Source organism: Drosophila persimilis, unplaced genomic scaffold (genome assembly GCF_003286085.1).
Source record: "Drosophila persimilis strain 14011-0111.01,24,50 unplaced genomic scaffold, DperRS2 tig00000191-arrow-pilon, whole genome shotgun sequence".
NCBI lineage: Eukaryota > Metazoa > Arthropoda > Insecta > Diptera > Drosophilidae > Drosophila > Drosophila persimilis.
In genome coordinates, this window is record NW_020825298.1 from 13,633,620 (window position 1) to 13,653,493 (window position 19,874).

Consider the following 19,874-nt stretch of genomic DNA (forward strand, 5'->3'; position numbering starts at 1 on the left):
TGCTTAGTTACTAGCCTAGTTAATTAATCTGGCCAACAACACAAAATATTTTTAAGCTAACAGCTTAATGCCAAACATAACAGAGGGTTTTGTACAATTGTACAAATCAATTAAATGTGAAACTTTGACAAAAATGTGCGAAATAATGATCAAATTAAATTAATATTCGAATATGGAAATTTTTTCTGCTGATATCGCAAAATGCACAAGTCAGTGAAAATCGATATGCATTCACACTATCGATTTTCACTGACTTGTGCATTTTGCGATATATATATATATATATACTGTATGGTTAGTGTTACTATTGAGTTAATTCCGTACACTGTTGGAACGGTGGGAAAAATTTGAGATGTGGAACACTACCAATTGTCTGAATTGGTAACTTTCACAAGATGAAATAAATAAATTGTATATTTTATTGGATACAAAATAACAATACATTTATTTTCTTCTTCTATTTTGCTATATTCAAGCAGACTATCAATACTAAAAATTTGTGAATTTTTACGTTTTGGCTGAAAACGTAGCCCCAAAAGTAAGTCAAAGGCAATTACCATTTATACACTCCATATCTGCAAATTTGATGAATTTGCGTAAGAAATCAAAAACTGATCCCAGATCAAGTTGCTGGTGGACGCGCTGATTTTTTTTTTGCTATCGAAAAGAATTTAATTTTGTTGAATGTTAATGGATGCCAATAACTGCAAACAAAAACTAAGAAACAATAATAAAAGAACAAAATGAGCGATTAACATAATATTGCTATACTATTATGAGCAGAATTTCCTGATCAATAAAAAACTATCGAGTGAAAAATATGCATCCAAAAAAAAATTCACTGCAAATAGAAATATATATTAATTTATATCTTTAATTAAAAGTTATCTGCTAATAATGGTACTTATATACTTACAAAATGTGGAAAGGAGGTAAGAAGTGAAGTTAAAAGTTGGTTGAATTTAGGTGATTTTAAATATTACATGTTATTGGCTTAAAGTTTAGTTCAGGGGATAAGGCATGACAGATGGAGTTATCTGGCAAACAAAATGGAATCAACAAACAGTTTTGCCTTAAACCTGTTTCTACTTTACACTGAAAATCTACAAAAATCAAATAGTTGTATGTTATGTTGAATTAAATCTGATAGTATAACCAATAAAATAGCTATGCAGTTGAACTAGTTCCAAAATAATCACTTCGAACCCACTTCAGGCGCCTACGACGATCTGGCAGCACCACTCATTGGAAACGTCAAAAATACCTTTCCTTTTTTCAGCCTTTTTCCGGTCGGTTTACGGAGCGTAAGTTGTAGAATTTTTGTTTAGAAAGAAATGTTCAAACATCGAAATAACTGTTTTTGATTAATTTGTATTGAATATGTTACGTGGCAGTAAAGATATCAGGCTTATGGTATTTTCGTAAATTTACTCCATTATCGCTTGTTCATGATAAACTGTGATTGTGTGAAAGAATGAAGGAGAATTCAAAACATAATTGTGTACATACAATTGCATAAAATAAATCTAAGTTGTCAAATGAATGTGCATGCATATGTACATATATCATTGTCACAAAAATGTTATATTCAGATGTTTATATCAATAGTCTTTATACTAATGGATGTTTTATCTGTGGTTTTAGTGCCATCAAAATGCGGACGATCAACTCGAACCAGTGCGTGAAAATCCCCAAGGACATCAAGGCCTCGGTGAAGGCTCGCGTAGTAACCATTACCGGTACTCGCGGCGTCCTGAAACGTAGCTTCAAGCATTTGGCTTTGGACATGTATATGTCTGACAAACGTACGTTGAAAGTAGAGAAATGGTTTGGAACAAAGAAGGAGCTTGCGGCAGTACGTACCGTCTGCAGTCATATTGAGAATATGATTAAGGGTAAGGAAACAGTATATAATATTGCTTGATGTTGATGCTGATATTTCTGTGATTACAGGAGTAACGTTTGGCTTTCAATACAAGATGCGTGCTGTCTATGCCCATTTCCCCATTAACTGTGTCACTTCCGAAAACAACACAGTTATTGAAATCAGGAACTTCTTGGGTGAAAAGTACATTCGCCGTGTAGAAATGGCACCTGGTGTGACTGTCGTGAACTCCACAGCCCAAAAAGACGAGCTTATCGTTGAGGGTAACGATATCGAGTCTGTATCTGGATCAGCAGCGCTCATTCAACAATCGACTACCGTCAAAAATAAGGATATTCGTAAATTCCTTGACGGCCTTTATGTCTCTGAGAAGACGACCGTAGTGAAGGTGGAATCTTAGACAATAGACATTATATTGTGCTTCAACCTGAAATGTTAATAAACTAATGGCCGAAACTCAATGAGGATGAAAAAATGTCGGATATTTGATCATAATATTTACTAATAATTTATTAGAACATTTCAAATTGTTGGTCTAATGAGACATCGCAATATGTATGTATACATTTTCACAGATCTAAAATTACGTTTATTTATTTAAACATACAGTATACATATAGAACATATAGCCATATACGAACACAGCTTACAAAACATCACGACTTGGGGAAAATTTATCGTTTTGACAACTGTTGATTACTGCAGTTATTCAAACGAAGTACTACTTGTGTTCCGATAGGATTACAATTATGTCAAAAAAAAAATCTCAAAAGTGATGAAATTGTCATATTATTAGATAGTTTATGAAAAAATCTACCAACGGAGACAAGTGAACCAAAAATCTGGCGTTGATTATCCTTGGTACTTGGATCTAAAAATCGATAATCCCTGCTCCCAGCTTAACTGGAAAGACAATCTGACGCATATCTCTCTTGCTCTTGCTCTAATGAAACAAGTCTATTAAACTCGCTGTTCACCGATCAGTACTCAGTTGAGCCGATGGTATTTTTATATGCCCGAGCAAGGTAAGCCGCGGCCCAATCGAAATGGAGGGACAAGCCAAAACAGTCGCATAGAAATTTTTAAATTGAATTTAATTAGGGAAGCCGAAATAATAATTAAAAAATTTTGATGAATATCATTACCTCAAGAGGGGATGTATCTAACATTGTAGGTGTTTTTTTTTCGAATATTGTCCTCTTATTATGAGCTGCCCACCTCAAGTAGTATAAATTCATCTTATTTGGTTTTTATTTTGTGTATTATGTTCCTTTCGTCCATGTCCATGTCAGCCTTGCCTTGCAATCATCGCGGTGGACCAAATCACCTAACTTAAGTATTTTACGCCTGGATGTGTTGAACATTACTTTTCAATTCCTAAAAGCTGATGAATGCAGCTATAAATCGGTCCCAAAAACTTTGTATCTTAAGCTTCCCGTCTGGATAATATTAAGCTGACAGGTTCAAAATTAGTCATTTTTTCCGGTATGTTTTAAAAAATGTTGACATTGAAAACTCTGGAAAAGTCTAACAGTGTCTTTATAAGCGCTTAGTTCCTAGAGACTAAAGAGACAAAATTTGGTATCCACACTCTTGTTATCTCACTGTTACAACTTTATTTAAACATTTTGGCATGCCCCTTATCGTCCCCACAAAGTCCGCTTTCGTCTTTTTTGTTTGACCATTTTCCCTAAAATCACATTTTAACCAAAATGCAATAAAAGCAAGGATTTAAAATAAGCCAGTCAATTAGAAAATAGATTCATTAACTGGATAAAATTATGTGGGCAGGATTGAGAGGTCTAGATATCTAGTAATATTCCACGGAATTTCAAAATCGACGAATATATGTATAATAGAACTGGAGTTCGTCAGTATATTTACGGTATATTTTTAAAATGAGACGGTATATTATGGTATATTTCTGAGGGTCAGACCGTATATCTTGCCGATAAGTCCGGTATATTTACGGTATATTTTTAAAATGAGACGGTATATTATGGTATATTTCTGAGGGTCAGACCGTATATCTTGCCGATAAGTCCGGTATATTTACGGTATATTTTTAAAATGAGACGGTATATTATGGTATATTTCTGAGGGTCAGACCGTATGTCTTGCCGATAAGTCCGCGGTCACACTGCTTTGCGTGTACGTGTTATGTTTACCGACAGCTTCGATTTATAAAAATTTTGTGTTCCACGTATTACAAACTTCTTTGCATGTTATGTTTACCGACAGCATTGTAATTGGACCATTGTTTTTAAATTGGTGCATAAATCAGTAAATATTCAAAATGTTATTTGATACCAGCTCAAGTGAAATCTCTGATCAGCGGCTAATACGTATTGCTGAACAAGAGGTGGGTGAGGTATTGATATCAGAGCCATTTAAATGAGTTAATGTTTTCATTGCTTAGGAAGAAGTCAATACCAAACTCGAGTTATTGCTCGTTAAACAATGCCAGATTGAAGCCAAAATGAGTGGAATCGGAAGAGCAATGGTTTTGCTGCACACCGTAGACTCCGATTCTACAAAGTTAAACATGCAAATTATAAATACTGCACAATTGGCTGAATCTGTTAGTGCTAAGGTACGTCGGTTAGATTTGGCTCGCTGCCGTGCATCTGAATGTCAACAGCGTGTACACGATCTTATTGATCTACAACTATGTAGCCAGGGAGTAGTGAAAGCCGTAAGCGAGGAAGATTTCGAAAAGGGTGCCGCCCACATTGCACGGTTTCTGGCCATGGATCAGCAATTATTGCATCGAACTGCCGATGATGTCTCGATAACGTCCGTCAGCGACGCCGTTCAAACTCTTGAGGATGCGACTGAAAAAATTCGAGAGCTAATATCTAGACGTTTTGATGATGCTGTTAAAAGCAATGATTTGGCGTCGGTGGAAAGATTTTTTAAAATCTTTCCATTAGTTGGCTACCATCGAATCGGTATAGAAAAATTTTCCACTTACATTTGTCAGAAGTTATCGGATAAAGCCCAAAAAGAACTTAGGAATGTACAGGACATAGCCAAAGCCGAATGTCGTTTGCAACTAGCTTATGCCGATCGATTCACGTCGATTTTAGAGAACTTTGCACGAGTAGTGGAAGTTAATCAGCCCATCGTTGAAGCATATTATGGACTGGCGTACGTATCAATTAGATTTAAAATCGTTACGTCTTATATAAGATAAATATATATCTCTACCAATAGGTCCGCGCCTCTAATTGATATGATCGTCATTTTGCAAGAGGAATGCGACGCTGAGACAAAAAATTTATTGTTGGAATTTAACAAGAATAGACAAATTGTGTATCGCAGCAAAAAAGTTTACGAATGCACTCAAAGGTCAAGCAATGGAACTGCCAGCAGTAATAGTATCCCTTCATTGGGTCATTATCGTAACCCCTCTGGTGGATCAATAGACAAACTAAACCCGATAGAAATCGATGCAATTATAGCTGAAATAACGGTCATGCACTCGAGAGTAGAGTTGTACTTCCGTTTTATGCGACGCCGAGTGCAAGTAAAAACTGCTTTAATTTTAATTCTAGCCTGTACTGAAGAACCTTTATTTTAGATTCATGTAGATACATGTGTTCCCGAAAAAGAAGACCAGATCAATATTTTAAACCGATATGAAACGATTGTAAAGAACTCGGACCTTCGGCGACAAATGCAAGAAATTTTGAGCACATATTTGCTCTTTGAGAGGTAGAGTAAACGGTTTTCTCTTCTTTGTATAAACTAAAACATTTGTACATGTTTCTATATGAATTTGTAGATATTTCATGGAGGAAAGCGTGCTTAAAGCTATCGCCCTTGACAAGTATGAAGTTGGACAGCAATGTTCATCTATAGTAGATGATGTTTTTTTCATACTTCGAAAATCCATTCGTCGTGCGTTGACAACGCAATCAATAAACGGAACATGTGCTGTTATTAATAACGTAGCTGCCTGTCTAGATGGTGATTTTATAGCTGCGCTCAAAGCTCCTTTGAAAAGTGGTTACCCCTCTGGATATATCGACCTGGCTCAGGCCTATAACGCAATACAAACCACGTTACAGCAAGGGAAACTGCATTCGAGCGATGCTGATCGAAGCCGAACTAATTTTCTAGTCCAACTGAACAATGCAGACATGTCGACTGAATATATCGAGACTCTGTGCCAAACCATGGAACAAGAAATCGCTGGAACATTTCCGTGCACGTCCTCTGTTGAGCGACAATTGCTTGACAGCTGCTTAACAGAACTGAAGACTGTTCGAGACGCTTTAAAGGCCACTGTGGATTTTGGAATGCAGCAACTTAGGTCCAGCGCAATAAAACCACGTCTTAATCCTTGGATAAACAAATTTTTAAGCTATAGCCACAACCTTACAGAGGTAAGTTTGAAAAAGTGGCTTACCAAACAAAGGCAAAACTATATTCTTAATTTGATAATACATTTTAGGAAGAACTTGCCATTTATGAAGCTGAAGAAACTTTTGTTCAGTTTTTTATCGTTCATCTGGATGGACTCCTAAATTCCTTCAAAACCGCATTGAGCCCACGCAATTACGATGCGCTTGTTAGCATATTGGCAACGGAATTCACAATTCAATTGGAGAGGGCTATTAAAAAATGCAGTTTTAACAGGGTAATTATTTTTATTTATTAGTTTTCTTCAATTCGGCACTCATTCTATTCTCTCAATTGGCAGCTTGGTGGCCTAGTTCTCGATCAGGAGGTTCGTGCTTTGGGGACATATTTAACAGGAGCGACATCATGGTCTGTGCGAGATAAGATGACGCGAATTTCTCAAATCGCCACTGTCTTAAATCTAGACAAGGTTTCCGAGCTCTCTGAATTTTGGAGTCCTGACAATAATAAAGAAATGCCGTCATGGCATTTAACTCCAAACGAAGTCCGTGCTATTTTAGCCTTGAGGTAAATTTTACAATTACATATATGCACATACAAAAAAACTATTTTTATATTTTTTCAGAATCGATTTTCGTATAGAAGATATAAAACGTTTACAGCTGTAGACTATTACATGTAGTATTTCCAGGTTTAGTTTAGGAAATGTTATGGGTGGAACTAAACCAATGATTAAAATCCAATCGCAATAAAAGCTGAGAAAGCGGCCCCAAGCAAGATGCTGTTTTAATGTTCAGTAGTAATTGAACAAGGCTCGCTATTTGGACGCCAAACCTAAAAATAAAAAAAAAATCATAGCATTACTATGTGCATTAAAAAAAAACCCAGACCATAAAGTCTGTAGATATCTACTCTGTAAATAATAAATGCACGTTGTGTATAAAACCATCACTGTCGACGGTATTCCACGCTAATGTGGTTAATTTGAGTTTAAGGTAAGGGAAAGTATATTTTCTTTAACGAATTAAAAACGGTTCTTCTTTTGGATTATTTTGGACGTCGACAAAAGTGATAGCAATACTGTACCGTTTAATGAGAATGGAAATCAGTGAAAATCACCACGAGCGATAGTTTATTTCCCTCTTCATTGATGAACAGTAAGCCTAAGGGTCATGTCTTCAAACAAACAAACAGACGGACTAATGATAATCCAGAATATATAAACTTCATATGCTTCACTCTTATCAAAAAAGAAGCTTTTTAGCCCAATGAAAGATACATTTGATTGACCTTGATCTACACCCCAGTCGTTATAATCATATCTCCAATAAGTAGGTCTTCATACAGATCGGCGGACATGGCTATATTGACTTTGCGTGCGGGAACAAATCTCATTCTGAAATCGTACTCAAACTTCAATCCAACCTAAATATATTTTACAAAAGTAACCAATAGATGTTGGCTAGGATCCGACCTTTCTTCTAGATTATCCAGCTCCTTTAGAAATCCATCGGATGTGCTTTCCTTCGCGCTGATGCAGCTAAATTGTTCACATATATAAAAGAGTTCGAGAATTATGCCATAAATGGGGTTTTGAGATTGGCATGTTGTTCGTGTAGAATTCATTTGTGAGTCCTTTGAACCAGAAAGCAGGAAACACTGGGAAAGGACATTCGCTAGAAATACTGTATGCTTCCGTTGTATTTCTTCAAAATCGGCTTTCTTCCTTATGACATTTATCAAAATACTGAACTGACCTAAAATATATGTAATATAGATGTCAATATAGTCAATATAGATATCAAACAACTCACTTTCGAGCACATCCACTTGAATGTAATACTGCAAATTATTCAAAAAGAACATAAGTTGATTAAGGAGATTCATCATTTTCATGTTTTTGGGTCCAGACATCAACTTTTCTGCCAATATCTGTGTTTTCCAAACTTGTTGCAGGTCGTATTGAAGTTTTCTAATTATCAATAGGAATCTAAATATCTGGTTGTATCGCTCAATTGCCTTTGGCGAAAACAAAAGATTCAATGGCCATTTATAAATATATTTTAAATGAAGATTTTCTAAGATTCGAAACTCGCTGTTTTCGTCCAACTCTCCGATAGTTTTCTGAACACTTAGTGAGAAATTTTCCAAATCATCCGTAATGCCCATGACAGTTGCGGCAAGCTGCAATTAAGAGACATATTGTAATATAAATGTATGTATACATATTATTTTAGGTGTTGTTTAAACGAACCTCAAAAGATCTCGTGTAATTTTTTGAACTGGAATCACAGTAGACATCTGAAGCGCGGGTTAGTTGAGATAAAAACTCTAAGTAAAACTCTCCGCGCCCTAACAAATAGAAATCTTTTATTAATCCCATTTGGCGTTCTAAATCAACCTCATTTAGGGCTATCTCTGACAAACGCATGCTAACGTATTTCTTTATTTCGTTTATAACGCTTTCGATATGAAAAACATCAATTTTTTCATCGTTATTCAGATCTTCTACCATGCCAAAGAATAAAGATTCTTTGCCATTCCACAGCTCGTAAATATCATTGGGCGTACTATCAGAAAGATTGTTAGCCCAGTGCTCGTTTTTATTGTTTCTCTGAAAGCTTCGTCCCATTTTAAAAACAAGAATGGTTTGTCCCACGAATAGAACTTTCTCAGCTACGATGGTAGACAAAAATCCTGGCAGTTGACACATATTGATTTCATATTGCCATATATAGTCTTCACAATTAGCAGCGGCATTCTAAAAATTAGCACATTCATTTTGAATTAAAGATGTGTTTGCGGATTTTAGAAACTTACCAGTCGGGTGTTATTAGCTGATGATTTGGAGCAAGAGGTATTATTGGACGATTCATCGAGTGGAGAGAATTTAATAAAAAACTCTGAATGGACATCGTCGATCACTCCAAAAATAAGCCAGTGGGCCAGACTTGAGAAAAATGCAAATTTGACTGGCTTCATGACTCTATAAAAGAAGTACATAGATATAATAAACACTCTTTGTCGATTTTATGGTACTTGCATATTAGTAATTCTCTCCAGTTGAAAATCTCCATGCTCTGAATGTTGATGTAGGCTATGGAGCATTGTACATCCATGTAGTTTTTGCATTCGTATTTCGCAAATAAGTTTTCGCAAAAAAAGGAAAATTGGGAGTTTTTCTTGTAAAGCATCATGAACAAATGCAAGCGAATTAGGCTTATTCTTTGAGCAAAATGTTTCAAGCTGTATGATGTTATCATAATATTCCTCAAGCGCTGCCTCGATGCCTTTGGCAAAATTTATGAAGTAAAAACCATGTGGGAGTTCTACGATAAAATTATACATCGTTACAAGCTATAGTCATTTACAAGTTTACTTGAACTTACCTTCAACGTTGTGATTTTCATTCATTATTAATCTTTTACATCTTTCATCTTCATCTAATCTCAATAAAACTGTGAACTGAACAACTTCTTGAAGAACATTAATAATGTTTAAAATTTCTATGTATAGTTGTCTTTCGCAAGGATGGATAAAATGTTCAATAGCATTGTTGTCCTAAAATACAATAAGTTGACATTAATGTAATCGTTCATAGTATTTATCTATTTATTTAAGTTGGTACTTAGTTCTATGTAAAGTACAACACATATGTAAGTAGATGCTCGACCAATTCTTACCATAAAACTTTGTATACCCAAACCTGTCTTAGTTAAGCAGGATAACAATAAGTCGTGTATCATTTTGGAGCTTTCCTAATTATCACCAGCTTTATTTTGTTTATTTTGTTCAAGGCGACAGATCGCATCAGTGTCACGACCAGTGTGACCGCGGACCTATTAAATATACCGACCAAACCTCAGAAACATACCGAAATATACCTTGTCGTATTTCGACAGCAGCAGAGTGTGACCAGCTGTTCTACGCTCTGACGTTCTGACGAGGTGGTAGCCTGAGCCGAATACCATGGAACCCTGTTGAAAGTTAATTGAAAAGCCATGATCCCAGCTCCCAATAGAGATTACGAATTGTTTATTTCTTTTGAGAGCATGAGCAGCCGGAGGCTTTAAATGTAACTTTTCCGAGTCCTGCGGCACTCTTGTGATTTTCCCACTTTAAATCAGTTAACGCGGGCCCCCTCTTGTTGAACCAAGCGCCCTTTGGCGGCCTTACCCGTTTTAGTGCTGCCGGATCGATACTGCATCCACGATCGCGTGGTTCGCGCCAACAGCTGGTACATTATTTATGTACCTGCACTTTTTACGACGTACGATGTACGACGTACGTAAGTTTTTCTCGTTTCCACTTATTCATCTTTTGCATTGACTTTTTTGGCTCTTCTTTTTTTATTACCTCCAGCTCTATTGGCCGAAACCACCTCTGGCTACAAACTGATATGCCGCGATCCCCTTCTCTTACCCCGTCAGGTAAAGTTATTAAGTTATTATTTATTCATTTACTTTATTTACCTCTTCCTTTCATTTCATCAGTTCGCTCCATCCGGTGGATGTTCTTCCGGTTGATATGATGCTCCTTGACGGCAGTCCACTCCAGGCAACTGACCGGGGCCTGGTCCTGTGCACGGGGCCACGATGCCGTACGCCCCTCTGGGCGCTCGCGAGGCTCTGGCTCTGCTCGCCGTCGTTACATCCTCCGCGGGTTATACCGCCGTAGCTTCTGGACTTCTGGGGATGTCCTACGAATGTGCTCCTGCCTTGACTGTGGCAGCCTCTGGCTGTCTTGCTGCGGGCCATAGCCATGATGCCGCTGAGTCGATAATATGGCGGTCTTATAATAAGTTTTGATGAATAAAATTAAGAAAAAATTATCCTTGCTGTATCCTGTATGGCGGAAGTTATCCCAATTACAAAAAGGCGTGGCATTCCCAGATTGCTTCACAAAAAGCGGAAAAACAAAATATTTTTGATAAGGGAAAATGTCCTTGATCCTTGATATGGACACCATCAAGCCAGGGCATTTTTCCGAACACAGGAAGCCGTCACACAGCCGTCAGATCGGCCTATAAAAAGCGGAAAAAATGAATATTTTTGATCCTTGATATCCTTGGGCCTTGAAAAGGACTTCATTAAGTCAGGGATATATTTCTGATCACAGGAAGCCGTCGCACGACTAGATTAGTCCACAAACAGCCAAGAAAAGTAAATATGTAATTCGGAGTCCTCATCAAAGGATCAAGGATATTTTCCGATCACAGGAAGATATCGCACGCCCCGATTGGCCCATGAGTAACGGAAAAAACAAGATATATATGTCTTGGGAAATTATCCTTGAACCTTGGTCCTTAATAAGGACTCTATAAAATCAGGGACATTTTTCCGATCACAGGAAGCCGTCGCACGCCCAAATCGGCCCACAAATAACGGAGAAAACAAAACGGGCTTATAACTGGCTTTAAAAATGTAGTTCAAGAAATCGCCGATGGGGGCGCCACCGTACAAAGGGAAAAAACCTCGCGTCAAATGGCCAAAATCTGGATGGGATACCAGGCGAACAGAAATCAGCAGCAAGCAACTGTAGCGAGTGCCAAAAAAATTGGTGCATACTTTTGGGGGATCAACAATTTTAAAAAAATTCAGCGACTTTCTGCTGATTTCTGTTGGCCTGGTGTCCCATCCAGTTTTTGGCCATTTGATTTTCGCCGTTTTCGGTGATTTCTTGAACTAAATTTTCAAAAATAACAAATTGAACCAGTTTTCTTTTCTCCCTTATTTGTGGGCTGATTTGGGCGTGCGACGGCTTCCTGAACTCGGAAAAATGTCCCTAATTTTATGAAGTCCTTTTCAAGGACCAAGGATCAAAGGTATTTTCTCCAGACATATATATCTTGTTTGTTCCCTTATTTGTCGCAAGAACGGGGCGTGTCATGGCCCTCCGTGATCAGAAAAATGTCCTTGATCCTTTGGTAAGGACTCCAACCACCCCAACTATACATACTTAGTTTTCTCTTGTTGCCCGATCGGGACGTACGACGGCTTCCTGTGTTCGGAAAAATGTTCCTGATTTGATGAAGTCCTTATCAAGGATCAAAAAAATTTCCCCTTATCAAAAATATTTAGTTTTTTCCGCTATTCGTGAACTGATCTAGGGCGTGCCCCGCGTTTTTGTAATCGGTATATTGTCCCCCATACAGTATACAGCAAGGATAACTTTTCAATAGTTTTATTCATCAAAGCTTAGCTTAGTATAAATAAATAAACAAGTGGAAAACATTTGTGCCTACTATCTAAATGAATGGAAGCGTATATCCTTAAACCTAACAACAACGAGATATATTTAGAATCCAGTAGCCCGCGTAGCCCCTCCCATAGTTTCCATTGTTAAAGTCCTTCTTGTCAATGGCCAGGTCGAAGAATGACGATGGCTTGCTAGGTTCGCATCTTGCGAGGGGTGCGATTCTGTTCTGCTGAGAGACGATTGCGTCTAGCTGGGATAGGACTCGGTCTGTCCCGAATACGCATCCTTAGTGCTTGGGTAGGACTCCATCAGCAGGGTGAAATCGGATACGACTCGGTTTGTGGCAAAGCGTAGGGTACATAAGTCCTCTGTGAATGACTATCCTTAATTATATACTGATTTGATTCGCGTTATGTCCCTGCAGCGCACGGGCAGGGTCGACTTATCGACGAAGCAGCGGCATCATAGCTATGGCCCGCAGCAAGACAGCCAGTCACAGTCCAGCCAGGAACACATCCCTTGGACCTCCCGATAGGACGAAGAGCTACTGCGGCATAAACCGCGGAGGAGGTACCGACGGCGAGCGGACTAGAAAGGCGGAGAAAACAGCATGGGGTGAAAGGAAGAGCTATGGCAGTGGAGGGACCTAAAGGTCGCCCAGGCAAAAGGACAGAGCCGCACGCGCCTTGTATCATGTTCCGAGTGGCGCACGGACTCGTACCCCGGGCACAGGAGCAGCCGTCATGGAGCGCATATCAACCGGAAGACCAAAACTTGAAGCCCCTGGTAAACGATGATGGACACGAAAGACGTATTCCTGGCCACTGGATGGAGCGAACTGATGAAATGAAAGAAAGAGGTAAATAAAGTAAATGAATAAATAATAACTTAATAACTTTACCTGACGGGGTAAGAGAAGAGGATCGCGGCATATCAGTTTGTGGCCAGAGGTGGTTTCGGCCAATAGAGCTGGAGGGAATAAAAAAAGAAGAGCCAAAAAAGTCAATGCAAAAGATGAATAAGTGGAAACGAGAAAAACTTACGTACGTCGTACATCGTACGTCGTAAAAAGTGCAGGTACATAAATAATGTACCAGCTGCTGGCGCGATGCACGCGATCGTGGATGCAGTATCGATCCGTCAACACTAAAACGGGTAAGGGCGCTTGGTTCAACAAGAGGGCGCCCGCTTTAAATGATTTAAAGTGGGAAAATCACAAGTGCCGCAGGACTCGGGAAAGTTAAATTTAAAGCCTCGTGCCGCTTTTCCGGGAAGATATTTCATGAAAAAGGCTCTCAGCAGGATTAAACAATTTGTTGTCTTTATTGGGGGTCATGGGTTTTCCAGTAACCTTCAACAAGGTATTTATGTTTATATTATATAAAAATATATATTTATAAAATGATAATTTGTTGCTTATACACACTTAGCACCTTCAACATTCTAAGGGACAATGTTTACTCCCTGTGATTCTCAAGTGTCAATGGTCTTTCCGCCTCCGTCCACAAATCAGCCAAGTATCTCACGTGTTTACTGTGACCTGGCTAAAATCGTATCTTCTCCCAGTAGTCTGTCGCCATGAATAGCTGTGTATGTGACGAGAGGAACAAAACTGAAAGAAGGAATCGAGTTTAGTTGTGTATCTCGGATTTGATGTACTATGTGTAGTTCATGCGACATCATGCCTTTGCCTGCAACTATTGCACTTTGAAGCCCACCTCCCAAACTACCTAACCAAACGAGAAGAATATTCGCCTGAAGCGAACTCGTTACATTCTTGAATATGTGTGTGAATTCCCATTATAATATTTAGTACAGATGCTTTGAACTGAGTCGTACAAATTGTCAGTTGACGCATAGTAAGTGCGCAAGCGAGATGAAAGAGCATGATCAGTATGGCCTCTATGTCTTGGTTATACGACTGTGGGCCTCAGCTGGGTGGACGAGATGTCGATCGCGAAATGTAATAGCCTAATTAACTTTTTTTGGTCTATTTTTCGACACCTTATACAAAACTATAGATTGATTGGTTTTAAAATATATGTATTTGTTGGTTTACGTTGGGACGCATCCATTCACATATTTTGTAGTGCGTAGTCAACACTTACGAAGCCGTTTGGTTTCTTGCTTGCTGCTTGTCTCTTTCGTACGTTCAGTAGTAGGTAGTACCGACTACTGGTCTATAGTATCATAATCAATGAGTTCTTTACAAGCCCAGTCCGGCAACTCTGTTCTGTACTCCCAATCGACACCCTGCAAATATAACAATTTTGGATATGTATTACTATGCAATATTAATTATGTGCAAGTTAAACATTTTAAATCTTAATTACATAAATATCGTAAGTACGACCAGTAAGGTGTATGTTTGAGTGACGAATTTTATAAGCCCATGAAGTTGCACGACCAAAACATTCATATCTAGATACTATATCTATGCTTATTTACGAAAAAAGACTGTAAAATGTGTCTATACATATATAATAGATCGCAAAGTTACGCGGCCTTCTTGGTAAAAAACACTGTTTTTAAATCGAACCAGAAAAAAAAAAAATTACAATGTGATTTACCTTATATTTCCAAGCATGCAGGTACATGAGCAGATCTTTGGCATTGGGATCTCTATAGTTAACCTTGCACTCATGGCAATGTGGATCATATGTTGTTTTATTTAAATCAAATGGGTCGATTGGTTCTTCGTGACCAGTCTGGGGGGGAGCCTATAAAGTAGAAAGATGATTTTTAAAAAATGTCTGCTTCAACGGATTGAATTGTACGTACTTCTGTAATTGAAGCAACCATTGATGTTATTTTCGAATTCTGAGCTCCAATCTCAATTAAATCTTTGTTTGGTACAGAAGTTTTTATTTCACACTTTAATGGATTTTCCATTAACACATCTCCGCCTTCTTCAACTCCCAACCAATTCTCGGCATTATGAATTTTGATTAGATTGTTGATCAGCTGATCGTCACTTTTTCCTCCAATGTCGCCTCCTCGTCCCTTAGAGGGCCCAAAGACTTCGTGGTTGTACAAGGGATCATTTACAATGGGGTAACCTGCCAGTAAAAGAGTCAATGTTCTTATCAGCATTGGAAATGTACCTAAATAAATTCTTACCTAAATATTGCAGATGTACTCTTATTTGGTGCATGCGTCCGGTGAGTGGTTTGCACAGAACAATGCTACAGTCACCAACTTCAGAAATTCTTCGGAACGTTGTCCTGCAGTCTTTGCCGTTTGGCGATACCCTACAAACTCCAATTTTGTAGCTGACAACTTGAATAGGTTCATTGCATTCAATTATCCCACTGTAAAAAGAATGTATGGTATAGCGTAATTACAACGGCAATTGTGTAGCTTACTCGGGAAAACGACCCTCCACGCGACAAATATATTCCTTTTGTACTTGTCTATTTCTTATTTGTTGTTCCAATTCCCGGGCTTTCTTTGAGGTGCGACCAAATATAAGAAGGCCAGATGTAAGACGATCTAGTCGGTGTATAGTTCTTAGATTTTTTAGGTTGTGCGACTTTGCCAGTATGAACACCACAGTATTATGTCTATACCGACCACACGGATGTACCTGGTAATTTTGTTCGTTTCAGGACATTTTCTTTGCGATCAGTTATTGTGTTGTAATGGACTTACTGGTATTGAGGCCGGCTTATTTACAACCACAATGTCTTCATCCATGTGCACTATAGTAATAGACTGCAGACTTACAGGGACTTCATGCCTATAATACAAAATATATTTAACTGCAATTTTTTAACGTGCTTTTTGCATTTGAGTCGGCCAAAAGTCCCAAACTTTTGAAACTTTAAACCGCCAAGTGATAAAAAGTTGCCTCAGGGGAATATAAATTTCGCATCAGGGTCAAAATATTCATTTTTGACTAATTTAAGCTGTAGTCGTATCAATCGTTCTTCAAAAGAGCAATTCATGGCTTCCTTATACGTGGGAAGATGAGAAGTAGTTAAACGGTTTGGATTTAATAGCTGAATTAGTCAGTTTAGTCCGTTTGAAGTTTCGAAAGTTTGGTACTTTTGGCTCCCTCTATAGAGCGTACATATATACTAGTATACCTATGAACGATATTTGCAAGTAGATCATTGTGCTTTAGTCTATAGTCTACAGGAACTTTTTCATAATTTACGGTTAGTTTTCCAGTCTCTATACTGCGCTTATATTCTTCTGCAGGATGCGCACGGAACTCACGAGCAAACACGTCTAAGATTTTCTCGCCAACCCAACGCCCTTTTGTAAATGTCGTGAACGTGAAAAAGTAGGGATAAACCTTCCGAAGACCTTGAAAGTATACAAAATCATCAACAATATATTTATTTAATGTAAACGTTTTTACCGTTTTCAAAGTAATAAGATGTCTCATCATATTTTTCATCGGTCAAGCCAGGTCTTTTAGTTTTGAGGGACTTGGTGTCTAATTTGACTCTCTTTGCATCAAATAATTCGTCCGTGGAGATAGTATTACGTTTTTTGGGCAATGGTGATAGATCTTTCTGTATTGTTGATAGCACCTGTAAATAAATATTTATGTATATGTCGGATCCTAAGATTATTATCAATGTATTTTGGTCATGCACAGCCACATGAACTGACTACGAGATTGATCTCAGTGTGTTATCTTCCTACTCTCATTTGTCTTGTCTCCTTTACTTGGTTGTCCTTTATTTTCGATTGACTTTTATCTTATACATTTATATGAACAACATGAAATACACCGAAATTCGTATTTTAGTTGTAGTCAGCGATATCAGCCAAAAACTCCTATTTACAATTTATTTGATACTAGCGGTCCTAAGTTTAATTTTGAAATTCTTCTGGGTATACAATATTTTTTGCTTTATCGGCTCCCGCCATCTTCAGTTGATTTTCTCTCGTCCCCGCCGTTACCGAATTACCAACTTATCCAGTTGATCTTAGCCGGCTCAGGATCCTTAGCCGATCTCTCGATCCTTTTCTGTTGCTAGTGCGACTACATAAAATTAACTTTTCTGCTACTTTTTGATGTAATGAATAAACTTTGCAATCGGGAACGATGGTTTGCGCCACGTGTTCCGTACGTGATTGCCATTGCTTTTAATGATGGTAAGAGTGCTTTAAAGTTTTCGAAATGATAGAAAAAACGGTAGGCACAAGTATTTTAAAAGGCACGGAAAGAAAAACAATGGGCAGTACACTTAAGAAGCCAAAGCTTCCACTGCCACTGCATAAAAGCAGAAGGTACTGACACAAATAAATGCGGAAACAGCACGACCATGTAGCTGCCCGCCAACTTGACAAAAGTAGCTCGTTAGAACCACAATAATGACACTAGAATGATGCAGAGCCACCACCAACTCCAGCAAATAGCGTAGGAAGGTTGAAATGAGAAATAATTATGACAATTTCGCGGATAAAAATATGAAGGTAAGTAAAACGGGTGCTCATAGCACTAACACCCACAAAGGCATTAAAAAGCAGGGATGTTTCTAGATGCTTTTAAATGTCTTTGTTTCCATGAAAGACAAGGGTTTTAGTGTTACACTTTGTAACTTTTTTGTGAAAATGCTGAAAAGATATGTTCTGCAATATATTACCCCATCTTGAACATTTTTAAAGGCATACCTTTTCTCTCAAAAGATTTATACTACATTCGTGTAAGATTCCGAGTTAAGATCAGCTTTCTTTAACAATATTTATTTATTTTATCTTATTGTAAGCCAGAAATGCTTCGGACCTGGTGCTCGAGCATACACAAACTCGTCAAACTAAAAAATTTTTTTAAATTTAAGGAACATACATGCTATATAGAACGAGAATCGTGCAACAACTTGAAAGCTGAAGATTGGAACAATTTTGGAGAAGAGACCACCAAAAACCTGATCAATTCCAAACCAAAACGTTGCCTACACGACTACGTCTGTTCAGTCAGTGCAGCGAAGCCTTGTAGACGGCGGAGCCACGGTCAGAGACGAAGGACAGACCAAGAGAGAATTGAACTACATCGAACGAAAATTGAATTTGATTTTACTCCTGATGCAATATCTTGGTATTTTATAATCTTTGCTAATGCCCTCTTGGAAATATTTTGATTAATGGCAGTCGATATGCTTTTCGACTCACTGTTTGAATTTACATATTTATGTACATGTGTGACTGCAGATTTTATTTATATTGCTTACTTGAAGATCGCCATCGTGAGTGGATTTGGGGGACTGGGCTTCTTGATCGATCATGTTAGTTTCGACCGATTCTCCTATGGCAGAGTTTGTAGGAGGCACAGCTCGAATAATATTCTCAATGTTTACTGTTTCATCACCTTGTTGGATATGAGCATGCTGCACACATTTTGGATTTATCATTATTAAAAACCTCGCCACCACTTCAGTGCATCCGTATATCTTCAATGATTTGTTATTTCGCTAAAAAAATATTTGTGGCCACTACAATAAGTCTAAAAACAAATATCATTTGCACGTGCCACCTAGTACATACTTCTTACATAGTCGTATGTATGTATATAATCGTGTGTACTTAAGCGCATAAGAGATATTGGAAATGTATGTTTCATACTGTTAAAGCATGTACCCATCTATCATAATAATAATAATTTGCCGAGTGAATAATAGTTTTTAATTGTCGGAATAACTTCATTAAAATTTGTGGTCTACCAAAAATTGATAGGAATATTTTACTAAAATCATTGCATGCACGGGAATTCAAACGTTAAGGGTATTCATTTTTTTGCATTAATATTGACTTTCGCGGGATTTATAAAACGAAGTGGGTTAAAACTATTCACAAGTAAATAAAAATCATTTGATGAAAATGGCTCTTTACCATTTGGATAATCGAATAATTTACTGCGCATAGAAGGAAGCAAATCCAACACAGTAATGTAAATTCAGAGCATTGAAAGAAAAATGAAAACTAAACGGATTTTAATGCAATAAAACGAATCTTAATTGCAGAAGGAAAAAACAGTTAACTTATTGATGCATTAACATAAATTTGATACCATTATCAAGGCAATTAAACCCAACCTCAAGTTTTGCTTTTAAATAATTGATCAAAGTAACAATACTTTGCGTTTTCCTGCAATCAAGACGTTTCAACCGAAAACGAAAAACGCAATCGAAAAATACGAGTCTGTCTGACAGTTTAAATTTTGGAATTGGCAGTATGAAAATAAGTGTAGCTTGTGAAGATAAATTCAATAAAAGTTAGCATATGTACATAATATGTGTTATGTATTTTGAATAGCTCAGATGCTCGTGAACTTCTTTTGATAATTTTCGGTATTAAATAGCTTGATTCTGTACTTTACTTTTCAGAGGTTGAAGAGCTTTGTAAATTTGTTGAAACATACTTGACCTGTGTAAACACAGTGTCAGTGTCCCACAACTAATCCGAAACC

General features: G+C 37.7%; 4 protein-coding genes across 7 annotated transcripts; 2 read left to right on the forward strand and 2 right to left on the reverse strand.

Moving 5' to 3' along the window:
• The first annotated feature begins 1,644 nt into the window (after nucleotides 1–1,644).
• LOC6588709 (60S ribosomal protein L9) lies at nucleotides 1,645–2,360 on the forward strand. Its single transcript, XM_002014283.2, has 2 exons — nucleotides 1,645–1,895; nucleotides 1,954–2,360. Exons 1-2 carry the CDS (start codon nucleotides 1,655–1,657, stop codon nucleotides 2,283–2,285), a joined length of 573 nt encoding a protein of 190 aa, XP_002014319.1. The 5' UTR covers nucleotides 1,645–1,654; the 3' UTR covers nucleotides 2,286–2,360.
• Nucleotides 2,361–4,164: 1,804 nt separating this feature from the next.
• On the forward strand, nucleotides 4,165–7,026 carry LOC6588708 (conserved oligomeric Golgi complex subunit 4). Of its 2 annotated transcripts, none has more exons than XM_026988718.1 (8): nucleotides 4,165–4,247; nucleotides 4,305–5,035; nucleotides 5,102–5,414; nucleotides 5,469–5,602; nucleotides 5,673–6,276; nucleotides 6,345–6,530; nucleotides 6,594–6,820; nucleotides 6,879–7,026. In XM_026988718.1, exons 1-8 carry the CDS (start codon nucleotides 4,182–4,184, stop codon nucleotides 6,919–6,921), a joined length of 2,304 nt encoding a protein of 767 aa, XP_026844519.1. In that variant the 5' UTR covers nucleotides 4,165–4,181; the 3' UTR covers nucleotides 6,922–7,026. The 2 variants fall into 2 exon arrangements, with proteins under 2 accessions (XP_026844519.1, XP_026844520.1); XM_026988719.1 differs by having other exon boundaries at nucleotides 4,229–4,247; nucleotides 4,309–5,035.
• Nucleotides 6,940–10,596, reverse strand: LOC6588707 (gamma-tubulin complex component 4 homolog). Its single transcript, XM_002014281.2, has 8 exons — nucleotides 9,937–10,596; nucleotides 9,643–9,814; nucleotides 9,297–9,582; nucleotides 9,074–9,239; nucleotides 8,508–9,014; nucleotides 8,068–8,437; nucleotides 7,728–8,010; nucleotides 6,940–7,087 (listed from the first exon to the last, which is right to left on the reverse strand). Exons 1-8 carry the CDS (start codon nucleotides 9,997–9,999, stop codon nucleotides 6,952–6,954), a joined length of 1,983 nt encoding a protein of 660 aa, XP_002014317.1. The 5' UTR covers nucleotides 10,000–10,596; the 3' UTR covers nucleotides 6,940–6,951.
• Nucleotides 10,597–12,918: 2,322 nt separating this feature from the next.
• On the reverse strand, nucleotides 12,919–18,893 carry LOC6588706 (RNA pseudouridylate synthase domain-containing protein 2). Of its 3 annotated transcripts, none has more exons than XM_026988699.1 (13): nucleotides 18,640–18,893; nucleotides 16,818–16,992; nucleotides 16,540–16,762; nucleotides 16,103–16,190; nucleotides 15,817–16,037; nucleotides 15,572–15,762; nucleotides 15,233–15,510; nucleotides 15,022–15,171; nucleotides 14,560–14,704; nucleotides 13,878–14,063; nucleotides 13,499–13,802; nucleotides 13,353–13,420; nucleotides 12,919–13,289 (listed from the first exon to the last, which is right to left on the reverse strand). In XM_026988699.1, exons 1-9 carry the CDS (start codon nucleotides 18,817–18,819, stop codon nucleotides 14,624–14,626), a joined length of 1,587 nt encoding a protein of 528 aa, XP_026844500.1. In that variant the 5' UTR covers nucleotides 18,820–18,893; the 3' UTR covers nucleotides 12,919–13,289; nucleotides 13,353–13,420; nucleotides 13,499–13,802; nucleotides 13,878–14,063; nucleotides 14,560–14,623. The 3 variants fall into 3 exon arrangements, with proteins under 3 accessions (XP_026844500.1, XP_026844501.1, XP_026844499.1); XM_026988700.1 differs by having other exon boundaries at nucleotides 13,495–13,802; XM_026988698.1 differs by lacking the exons at nucleotides 12,919–13,289; nucleotides 13,353–13,420; nucleotides 13,499–13,802 and having other exon boundaries at nucleotides 13,837–14,063.
• Between the last annotated feature and the right edge of the window lie 981 nt (nucleotides 18,894–19,874).